This window comes from Micropterus salmoides, unplaced genomic scaffold (genome assembly GCF_014851395.1).
Source record: "Micropterus salmoides isolate LMB-PRFRI ecotype aquatic unplaced genomic scaffold, ASM1485139v1 Ms_hic_scaffold_3302, whole genome shotgun sequence".
NCBI lineage: Eukaryota > Metazoa > Chordata > Actinopteri > Centrarchiformes > Centrarchidae > Micropterus > Micropterus salmoides.
Genome location: NW_024042599.1, coordinates 26002 through 37935, shown reverse-complemented (window position 1 = coordinate 37935; position 11934 = coordinate 26002). Strand labels below are relative to the sequence as shown.

Sequence of the window (11934 nt, the reverse complement as noted above, 5' to 3'; positions counted from 1 at the left end):
ATGGAGCCCATCTGTCGGCTATAACTGAATTCTCCCGAGTGTTGTCACATATTTAGATTGACGAAGTTACGTGTCCAAAAAATACAGAGCCAGGGTCGGGGTTAATAACCGAGAAAAAAATCCTAGATGAAAGTGTCAAATTTACAAGAACAAAACTCGGAAATTCCCTGAAATTAAAGTCACAAAAAAATCAGAAATCGCTCCAATCCACGACAAAGTCTCTGAGGTGCATGATGGTGACTGTGGGTTGAGCTCACTGCTAAATCTGATTGCAAAGTCTAATATAACTTTCCAGTGTGTGCATATTACACGGCAGACGCGTGTGTGATGTTGCAGCCTTGCAAAGTGAAGGTTCTCTCATAAATGTGTGATATTCAAGTTTTTTACTTGTAGATTAATCTTGGAAATTAACCTCCTTTTTACAGTGGACCTTATGTGCAGCTGGACCTTTACATCTTAATCATATTACACATAAAAGAAGAGCCCAAAAAATTCATCACAGAGATTTGAACTACAATAAGAACACTGTGAAGATAATTAGGCTACAAATTCACTCCATGCGATGCCAACAAGCCTCCCTGGCTTTGTCGGCCGCCACGATATTAGATTTAGCCGTTGTCTTTACATTCATCATTTCCTGACACTACCAACGTGCGTTCCTCTGGAGAAATACGGAGCATGCGCCGTTGCGAAAAAAGTCTGCCTGCACGGCCGAACACGTCGCTTTTATGTGAACGCGCACCAAGTCCAATTAAGTTAACACGGACTCAACTAACCAACGTCTGATCCACCGTCGTAGTTTAACTGCAGTGTAGGAGGTCAGTTTGTTACCCTGAGTTTGCCCGATAACCCCGAGTTAACTCTGAGGAGGTTGAACTCCCTTCTACAGGCCACAGGGTTCCCTCTGTGTTCACAGGAGTCTCACAAAACAGACATTTATTTATTTATTATTTTAAATTAAAATCAAACCTCTTTCTTTATAATTCACTCTTTATTTTGTTATAGCAACATCACCTTTACTGTCTGTACCTCTGTGTGGATATTGTGTAGGCTGCTCTCTCTCTCTCTCTCTCTCTCTCTCTCTCTCTCTCTCTCTCTCTCTCTCTCTCTCTCTCTCTCTCTCTCTCTCTCTCTCTCTCTCTCTCTCTCTCTCTCTCTCTCCTTCACCCAACCCGTGGAGGCAGATGGTCGCCCACCCTGAGCCATGGTTCTGCTCGAGGTTTCTGCCTCTTAAAGGAAGTTTTTCCTTGCCTCTGTCTCCTAGTGCTGCTCTTGGTGGGAACTGTTGGGCTTCTGTAAATAACATCACAGAGTTCGGTCTAGACCTGCTCTTTTATGAAAAGCACTGTGAGAAATTGAATTGAATTTCTAGTGAACATTTTTATTCCTGTGATTAATCTGTAGTTTCCTTCCCCGCCCCCTCTTTCCTCTCTCCTTACCTCCAGCCTCGGTCAAAGAAGCGTCGCCCGACGTTCCGCCGCCTGTTGAAGACAAGCGGCGTGAAGCTGGAGAATAAACTGAAGAACCGTCAGCTGAAGCAGCAGAACGTTGCCAAGAAGCAGCGTAAAGAGCAGAAGAAGCTGAGACAGGCGGTGAAGGATGCCGCCATCAGGATGCCCCGCCCACTGGAGACGTACAGGAAGAGACCCGGTGAGGGGAGGGGCGAATACATCAGTTAAAAAATTAGCCTTGTTAGTGTTTTTGTGTCCTAAAGTTAGTCCTGTTTTCAGTTTAGATACGGAAACAAACCAAATTTCTGATAAAGTGGACTTCGTCTCCCATAATGCATTGCTCATTTCTCTCTGAATGTCTCTGACAGAGGAAGAGGAGGATGAGGAGTTTCTGGAGAGTCTGCCGACAGACATGATCGAGGACGAGGATCTGCAGCAGATGACCGCCATGGCGCGACACGCCTCCTTCATCACCAGAGACCTGTCATCATGGTAACGCCCACCACAACACTTACACGCCTGAAATGTCTAAATATACGAAACAAACGCACACTGACTGAGGCGTGTTTGTTTTGTGCGGTGGCGTGTCTAAGCGGGCCGGTGCACGGCGGGAAGAAGCGGAGCTCGGAGGTGGTTCGGAGTTACGAGAAGGTTCCCAGGAAGATGGCGAGGACGGAGGAGAAGGAGGTCATCCACCTGCTGCCTATCAAAGACAAGACGGGAGTCATCCCGCAGAGCGTGGAGAGAGGTACGCACTGTCCATCCAGCGACTGATCAGCTGACCCATCTGATCGCGTCAGAAGTGTGAACGTCACTTCTGTTTGTTTGTAGTTGTCAAAAAGCAGCCGGAGGAAGAAGATGAGGAAGAGGATGCAGCTGACCAGCCGCAGGAGTTTGAAAACGGTATGCATGACCTCTGACCCTGAAACCTGCTCTCCAGATGAATCCAGGTTGTGCAAACTTGAATTATTGATCTTTGATACAAAGTGCCTTCCGTGAAATTTCTGATATCTTGAGCTTAAAAGCTGCTAAACAAAGAAGCAGTCGGCCGATGGTCTGCTTTTCTTACTGTTAGATGTACTTTAGACACTATTTCACACCAGCAGCGGAATTCTGCTGTCACTGAATTTGAAGAGTTTTTGATAAAGTGGTCGATTTTATCAAGCTAGAGCTGAGTTGAAACTTTGCTCCGACGGTTTTGGAGATGCGAGTTCCCGCTAGGACAGGCGCCATAAATCAAATCGTGCTGGGCAATAAAACAATAACAATAATGATTGTGATACAACAAAATAACACGTGTTCACTAAAGGTTTGATTTAAATTATTTGAGTCATGAACAAATCAGCATTTCAGCCTTCGTATCGGCAGCGTGGCGGCACACACTTTGTGGTTATTAGGTTTCACAACTGGAGACGATGCGTGCACCATCAACACAGTGAGCAACAGCACATGTAAAAATAAAATGTAACTCGGCGTTTGGTGATATTTTATTAAAGAGGTGGTATTCTGCTCATGTTTAGGGTTGTACCAGAACTGGTTTACATGGTTTCATGTTTCTCATCCTGCACATTGCTGCAGCTCCTCTTTTCACCCTGTGTGCTGTTCGCTACAGAGTGATGCATCTTACTTGTACAAAATCTTTGTTAGAGTTGCACACGCGCAGTTCCCAGGTAAGGACTACAAGCCAATCAGAAGCAGAGAAGGGCGGGTCGTAACAAACAAGGTAGTGTGATCCAAATCAAAGCCGCTTCAGACTGCGACCGTAACCTAGCAACCACACATCATTGTTCCACATCTTACCATAAACCGCTACAGAAATCACCAGATTTCTAAAAATTGGCCAAACAATTTGAACGTTTGCTCAGTAGCTTTCACATCAGGTGTGACGTTAGCATTATAGCTTAACTTTAGCTGCGTTAGCCAGCGTTTACAACAACTCCGCACTTGAACAGTCTGTGAAGTTACATGGCCGTGTTTATTTTAAATATAATTCACAACCAATGAAGCAAACTTACAGGTTGTGATTGTGAATTTCCAGAGTAGCATCGTCTTTTAGGACTGAACGTTGAACTGTTGCCGGTGTTCTGGCGATCTTTGCTGCCTCGCCGAAAAATGCTACCATAGCACAAATCGATAGACTGGACTCTACTCGGCCCTGCTGCGTTTTCTGTTGCAGATAGTACCCAGAGATAGTACGTAGCTTGTCGTCATAGCGACGCCACCGCAATGTAATGTTCAGTGCGACACACACGGCTTTCTCTCTTTTTAAGTTATAACGTTTGAACCTTCCTCAGAATGTAAAGACAGATAAGCGGTATGAAAAGCTTCCAGCTGTGTTTCCTCTGCCGTTGCTGCAGCGGTCTGTGTGACGGCGGGAGCAGAGGGCTCTGTGAGCGGGCGGCCGGCCTCACGCTCCTCCCGCGGGTCACAGCAGGCTTCCCCTGCAGCCACAACTCCGACAATATTCAAGCACATTTCTGTTCCGCCATCACTTCTCGTAAAACTGTCAATATTCGAGATCTACACAGCTGATATTACCTCAAAACTTCTCAGAAGCGGATTTAGTGATGAAATTCCATACGAAAACTGTAAAATATAAAACGTCCTGTTGCTGGCCTCTGTCTGTCGCAGCAATGATGATGCAATGAATAGTGAATATTCTCTCTGACCAATCAGCAGTCTGTTCTGCTTTCACGTTACATTTTAGTTTCCCTCAGCTCGACAGGAACATCGACGGAGGTGACGTGGTATGAAAAAAAAAAAAAAAAGTACTTGGAAGCAGGTACAGGTCCAACATTTCTACAATGGAAAACCAAACAAAGGCGAGTGGAGCCAAAGGGCCCCAGACTAGCTTGGTTTGAGGGCCTGACCCCCTAGCCTCTTGGCAAGCTTTATGATGCGTTTTCATCTTGACCTCACAGTGAAGGAAGTGAAGGGCTGGACTCAGAGCAGTTTTCTGTGGGAGGTGGGAACTCCCTTTGGGCTGGACTTTGGACTTTTTCACTTTGCAAACCTGTTACATGCACAAAAAAGGTTTATAACTCAGTAAAGGGTTAGGGGAAAAGCCAAAAAGCAGAATACCGCCTCTTTAAGTAAATGTTTTCAGGTGTGTTCAGTTCAGACATCTGTCCGTTTGTGAAACACTTCGCCGTGAGCGCAGCAGGAAGTGTTCACCTGTGGGTGTCCTTCAGGAAATACTCACCGCAGTCTCAGGGTCCAGTTACAGATGGGAAACAGTATTTTCTATGAGCACCACATCACTGACTTCTTATCTATCGTCCATATGGACTGAACAGATGCTCCATTTTCACACAAAATTGACCTCTCTGCCTCTCCGAACCTGTGTATCTAACCTGTAACGTGTCCTCCGAGCAGAGGGGGAGCCGGAGAGCGCTGCAGCGCTGACAGCAGAGCAGAGAGAGAAGCTCAGAGTTCACAAGATCAACCAGAGGAAACTGTCCATCGCCAGCCTGGGATCAGCCATCATCTCAGACCCGTACAGCAACGTAAGACCTGACCGCTGATCTGGGATCTGAACCACATACTGTTCATTGCATTACTCATTTAGCTGAAGCTTCTATCCAAAGCGGCTCACGGCTGCTGTCAGAGGTCTCACGCCTCTGAGCAGCGAGGGTGGAGAGTCCTGCTCAGGGACGCATAGACGGACGGGTCACAGTGGGGATCGAACCCGGGTAACCAGAGGCATGTGTCTTATCCACTGCACCATCAAATGCTTAACATGTGTGCGTGTGTGTGTGCGCAGATGAAGCGTGTGAAGGAGCTGCGTGGGATGCTGATGGAGTCTGACCCGTGTGGCGGTGACGGTCAGGAAGCTGGTCATGGTTTCTCTGATGGAGATCTTTAAAGACATCACGCCAAGCTACAGGATACGACCTCTGACCCCCGCTGAGAAGGCCGCCAAGGTAACCTGCGTGTTCATCACCTCATCTGGTTGCAGATATAAGACGGGTGGAAAAATGAATTTCTCAGATTCAGAAATCCTCTATTGATCCCTGAGGGGGAACTTCTTTGTTTCTAACCCTGAGACCCGTCGTCCCGGACCCGGGACCTGTTGGTCTTGTGTTTGATGGTTCTGGTGTGTTTGGCTGTTGTGCAGGTGAAGAAGGAGACTCAGCAGCTCAGAGAGTTTGAAGAAGTGTTGGTGAGTCAGTACAAGTTCTACCTGGAGGACCTGGAGCAGACCATCAAAGGTACACAACCTCAGCAACACACAGCAACACACACACACAGACACACACGGACGGACACGTGAGATGCAGGAACCATGTCGGTGTGTTTCCCTCCATCTGCAGACTGGAAGCAGCAGAAGAAGAAGCGCAGCCAGGCTGTGGGCTTCCAGTCGTACCTCGGCTTGGCCGAAGTTGCCGTTCGTTGCCTGTGTGAGTTGCTGCTCGCGCTGCCGCACTTCAACTTCCACAACAACATCATCGTCGCCCTCGTCCCGCTGATGAACGACCCCGTCCACAAGGTGAGACACGGTGTCAGCTGCGTGTTGTGACGCGTTCAGGTGTCAGCTGCGTGTTGTGACACGTTCAGGTGTCTGTGTGTTTTTCAGGTGTCAGCTGCGTGTTGTGACGCGTTCAGGAAGCTCTTCCAGCAGGACAAAGAGGGCGGGGCTTCGCTGGCCACCGTGCGCGTCATCTCTGGCCTCATCAAGAGCCTCAACTACAACGTCAAGCCTGAGGTAGCAAATCAAACACACCCAAAGAGCATGTTGAACCCCAACCAAATACCACCTGACCTGCCCCCCCCCCCCCCCCCCCAGGTGCTGAGGACCCTCCTCAGTCTGAGGATAAAGGAGGTGGACATGAAGCGGGACATAGAGGACACGGCACCAAAGAAGAAGTTCATGAACAACAAGGAGAAGAAGAAGCAGCTGTCCAGGATGCAGAGGAAGGTCAGTGTTGTTCAGGGATCTTAGGGAACACTGAGGTCTCCACTAGAACGTGAAGTTTGGGCTGGGGCCAGTTCCCCACTGAGAACACACAGAGGCGTCCCAGCCAGCTGGTCCTGAGGGCAGCCCTCACAATCTGGACCAATCAAATTAATAATAATCTTTATTTGTAGAGCACTTTTCAAAAACAAGTTACAAAGTGCTTTAACAAGTGTAAAGAATAATACAAAAAAACAAGATAAGAGCATGAAAAATTAATATAAAATTAGTAAAATAGAATAAAATAAAAGGGATAAAATAAAGTCAAATAAGATCGGGAAGGGCTCTCCTATAAAAGTATGTTTTAAGAAGGGACTTAAAAGAGTTCACCGACTCAGCCGACCTGATTTCCTCGGGCAGGCTGTTCCAGAGCCTCGGGGCCCTGACAGCAAACGCTCTGTCCCCTTTAGTTTTCAGTCGAGACTCTGGAACAGACAACAGACCTCTGCCCGAGGATCTCAAGGTACGTGCTGGTGCGTATGGGACTAAAAGGTCAGAAATATAACAAGGCGAGAGGCCATGAAGAGCTTTAAAAGTGATCAATAGAATTTTAAAGTCAATTCTAAAACATACTGGGAGCCAGTGTAATGAAGCTAAAATAGGAGTAATGTGGTCATATTTCTTTGTTCTGGTTAAACTACTAATTACTAATACAGGGCTTTTTAGATTGTGTCAATATAAAAGTACAGGAGACTCTGAATATGTGATGTGGAAAACATTTAGAACTTTTCAAGGGGGTGTCGGTGGGGCCCTGAGCCTTGTTAATGAGGCTGGGGCTGCCTCTCAAGTCTCTTATTGGTCGTTTCCTCGCTTGAACCGAGGAGCACTGAGCGAGGATCCTCAGTGACACGCCCCCTTACTGGGTAGCCATTACATTGATTGGACGCTGCAGCTGATTGGACTGATCAGAAGGGTTAGGGCTAACCCTAAAAAGTCGGAGGGAGTCGGAGAGTCTGTCTGTTCAGTCACACGTGAGGCTGCTCGTTCCTGAGTTAGTCCAAACAGAATGAGTGAACCTGTCAGGAGTCGGACACTAAACTGCACCAAAGCGTCTGATGGAAGCAGCCGACGGCTCCGGCAGGAAAATCAGCTGAAGTTTGAATGAAGCTGCTGCGCGGATTGATGTGATGGAAAGCAGTGATGATCCGTGATGAGTCGCTTGCAAATAAAATGTGTGCAGTCGTGTTAAAGGTCATCAGAAGAGGAAATAAACTGAAAGCCTAAAACTGAGCGTCGACTTTGATCCAAGTTCCATCATTTCAGTTTCCCTGAAACATTTAGGCTAATAAATCCCAAGACGCCAGGATCATATTCTGGGTTCTTCTCTAACGAACTCACATCAGAGTCGGTAAACGCAGAGAATATCGTGTCAGCAGAAATGATCCTGTGAGCAGGACGTACAGCAAGCTGGAATTCGTCATGTGCAGGTGTTAAACAGAGAACCGCGCTGAGACCTGAGACTCTAACACAAACGGCATCCGAAGTCTCTGCAGCTGTTCGACTGACGGCCGATGCGGCTGCGATCAGCTGCCGCCGTCATCAGAAACAGACGTTGCTTCGCGTGACGCTTCCGAGGAAAGGACGTCTCATGTCTCTTAAAACATATTTCTGCGTCCCCGGTGGGTGGGGCTAAGATGCAGGGCCATTTGTTTGATCTAAACTTTTCGGCCCATGTAGGGGCCCCCCACCCAGCTGGGGCTCTGTGTCGGCCGGCCCCACGCACCCCGTGCATTTACACCACATTTCCTTCTCTGCTCGCACCTGAGGTCCTGAGAGACGGCGGGCAGGCGGGGCTGGGTCCAGTTCCTTTGAACTGTAGCCGCGCAGTGTTCTGATGTTTAAGCAGGGGGCGGGGCTCGCCGGTCCTCCACACATACGCCGTTACATCGAAGGCAGCGCGCTAACAAGTGCCCGTCACTTCAACAAACTCTGCAACCGCACGGGCAGATTCAAGGTGAGAGGGGCCCCCTTCAGTTAGTGGACTGACCCGTCTGATTGTTAAATAAGTGCACATAAAGTCATTGGTATTGATTTAATATTTTCTTAGTGAATTGCTGAAATGTTGACGGTCTCATCGCCGATATGGGAATGTAGCGTAACTAATCTCCGTGAAGAGGCACAGAGAAGCTGACGATCCTAAACTGGCTAAAGTGCTCACTCCGGGTAGGGAATGAGTCCCCGCCCGGCCACCAAGGCCAGGTCGTGACCGAAAGAACCCGGTCCCGGTTACAAGCGACCGAAAGGTTTTTTGTCAGGCGTCTCCCTTAGAGCCATCCGCGAGGAACTGGGAGTAGAGCCGCTGCATCTAAAGGAGCCGGTTTAGGTGGTCCGGGCATCTGGTAACCCACTCCCTCCCACTTCCAGCTGGGAGGAGGCCTCAGGATCCCCCAGACAGAGCTGGTTAAAGGGGGCCGGGAAAGGGAGGTTTGGGGTCCCTGCTGGAGCCGCTGGCCGCGACCCGACCCCCGGCGGACAGATGTTGTCATGTGATAAACAGACTGACCTGTGTGTGTGTGTGTGTGTGTCTGCAGTGGAAGAAGGCCGAAGAGAAGTTGGAGAAAGAGCTGCTGGAGGCCGAAGCCTCCGACAGCAAAGAGAAGAAGATCAAGCTGGTGAGTCGAAGCAGCGACGGAAAGTTAAAGAGACAAAGAAGAAGAAAGAACTAACTCTTCTTCTTCTCCTCTCAGCACACAGAGACTCTGAATATCGTCTTCCTCGTCTACTTCAGGATCTTGAAGAAAGCTCAGAAGTCACTTCTGCTTCCTGCTGTACTGGAGGGGCTGGCCAAGTATGTCTCGCTCTCTCTCGCTCTCTCTCACACACACTACTGTAGTTGTACTGACTGTGATGTCACTTCCTGTCAGCTTCGCTCACCTGATCAACCTGGAGTTCTTCGACGACCTGCTCAACGTGCTGCAGAACCTCATCCAATCAGGAGTGAGTATTCCCTGCTGTGTGGAGATCTGCTGTCACAGACTGATAGATTTATCGTATTGATCGTCCTGATGTGAACTCTGCAGGATCTGACCAATCGGGAGAGTCTCCACTGCATCCAGACCGTCTTCACCATCCTGTCAGGACAAGGTGCGTGTGCGCGCGTTTGTGCGTTGGTGTGTATGCGTCTCAAACTGACCTGAATAAAGTTTCTGTTTTGTATCAGGTGACGTTCTGAACATCGACCCGCTGAACTTTTACTCTCAGCTCTACAGGATGCTGCTGAGGCTCCACGCAGGTGAGGACGCCACGTATTTACTGCTGTAGCGACGGGAACACGCCATTCACCACCGACTTTATGTATAACCTCAGTACCAACACACATCAAAAGCCAGCGGGAAGAGAACTGCTGATGTTTAATTTAAAGCTGCTGTCTGCTCAGGGGCGCCCAATGATGACATCATCATCGTGCTGCGGTGCCTGGACGCCATGCTGACCCGTCGCAAGAAGCAGGTGACCCTGCAGAGAGCGATGGCGTTCGTCAAACGTCTGAGCACGCTCAGCCTGCACGTGCTGCCCAACGCCAGCGTGGGAATCCTGGCCGCCAGCAGGGCCACCGTGCACGTGAGTGTGAGCCGGTCCAGGTTCAGGGTTACAGCTAGTCTCAGCAAATCAGGCCGAGAGAGAGAAAAGATACTGAAACTGTCTGTGCGTCTGTGTCTGTGTCTTTGTGTGCGTCTGTGTCTGTGTCTTTGTCTGTGTCTGTGTCTTTGTCTGTGTCTGTGTCTTTGTGTGTGTCTCTGTCTGTGTGTCTGTGTCTGTCTGTGTGTCTGTGTCTGTCTGTGTCTGTGTCTTTGTCTGTGTCTTTGTGTGTGTCTCTGTCTGTGTGTGTGTATGTGTGTCTGTCTGTCTGTGTGTCTGTCTGTGTGTCTGTGTCTTTGTGTCTGTGTGTCTGTCTGTGTGTCTGTCTGTGTGTCTGTTAGGCCTTCCCTAAGTGTGACTTCCTGTTGGATAACGAGGTTCAGGGCAGCGGCTTCTACCTGCCAGAGCTGGACGAACCTGAACACTGCAACGCCCAAAACACAGCACTGTGGGAGCTACACACACTGCAGGTACAAATACACACTGCAGGTACAAATACACACTGCAGGTACAAATACACGCTGCAGGTACAAATACACACTGCAGGTACAAATACACGCTGCAGGTACAAATACACACTGCAGGTACAAATACACACTGCAGGTACAAATACACGCTGCAGGTACAAATACAGGTACAAATACACGCTGCAGGTACAAATACAGGTACAAATACACGCTGCAGGTACAAATACATGTTGCAGGTACAAATACACGCTGCAGGTACAAATACATGTTGCAGGTACAAATACACGCTGCAGGTACAAATACACACATCTATGTTTATAAACTCAGAGCGGCGTGTGACATCACCCTGTGTGTGGTTACAGAGACATTACCACCCGGTCGTGCGGCGGTTGGCGTCCCACCTGTGTCAAGGAGCTCCCAGTGAAGGATCAGCAGCGCTCGGCGTGGAGCTGAGCCGCAGGTACGAACTCTGACGGTCCGCTGGCATCCTCGTCTTAAAGGCGCAGTGCGCTGATGGACCTGTGACCACAGTCTGTCCCCGTGAAATCATGTCTGCCTCTCTTCCTGTGCACACTTTGTGTTAGGAGCGTTTGTTTTGGTACACGGGGTCTCCCTGTTAATAAAAAACAGCAGAACCGTCTGAATCCAGATTTTACTTGTGCAGTCCTGTAGTTCAGTTCCTGTAAGTGTAAGTTAGGAATTTAAAAACGGTGTAAGGGCCCTTTAAAAGTGCTTCGATCTGTTTATTTGATCTCAACCGAGTTTTAATGGGATTTTATTAATTTTGTGTGTGACTTCCTGCCCAGGTCTCCGGTGGAGCTGTTCAATATGTACAGTGTCAGAGACATGACCTTTAACCCCCTGTAGCTCTGCCCGCCACCAAGAAGAAGGTACGGAAATTCGACGCACCTTCATACATTCATTCTTCAGACCTGAGGAGGTTTCAGTGGATAAATGTTTGACCTGGAGAAAGCTCAAGCAGAGGATCTGTAATCTGACTTCATGTTTACGTCCTCAGACTTGTCAATAAAGCTTCCTGTGTTTGAAAATGTTTTATCAGGATCGTTTTGTTGTCGGAGCGACGCTGCTGGACACCGAACTGCAGAGACAAGCTCAGAGCGTCCTGACCGCCGCCGGCGCTGAGGAGGCGGAGCTGGACTTTTATACAACACACACACACATACACACTGAACACTGACACACACACACACACACACACCTGGTTGGTTTGTTCTGAAAAAAAATCTTTTCTAACGAATATGAAAAACGGGAATCCCTCTGATTGATCTAAATTGTTGATTCTATACCAGTATGTGTTTTGATAAGTGTTACCTTCACATAAAAGCCTGGAATTAGGGCTGGGCGTGAGCATCATGTACAAAGTCAGAAATGATCCAAGTGTTGATATTTCACCGTTCTTCCTGTTGAATACATTTTTATTGGAACAGAATCCAGTTTTTTTTTTATTCACTAATGTGAAACAAAG

General features: G+C 48.4%; 1 protein-coding gene across 1 annotated transcript; it reads left to right on the top strand.

Moving 5' to 3' along the window:
• Positions 1 to 1404: 1404 nt before the first annotated feature.
• LOC119884239 (nucleolar complex protein 3 homolog) lies at positions 1405 to 11679 on the top strand (the record flags this gene model as incomplete). Its single annotated transcript, XM_038694707.1, is given in 22 exon segments — positions 1405 to 1650; positions 1820 to 1943; positions 2045 to 2199; positions 2283 to 2354; positions 4827 to 4957; positions 5215 to 5264; positions 5266 to 5374; positions 5569 to 5662; positions 5765 to 5940; positions 6028 to 6156; positions 6238 to 6369; positions 8937 to 9017; positions 9093 to 9193; positions 9270 to 9342; positions 9426 to 9489; positions 9566 to 9637; positions 9782 to 9963; positions 10323 to 10451; positions 10811 to 10908; positions 11255 to 11301; positions 11304 to 11338; positions 11509 to 11679. Coding segments are annotated over 22 exon segments (2438 nt in total), but the record flags the coding sequence as incomplete, so codon positions are not given.
• Positions 11680 to 11934: the final 255 nt, after the last annotated feature.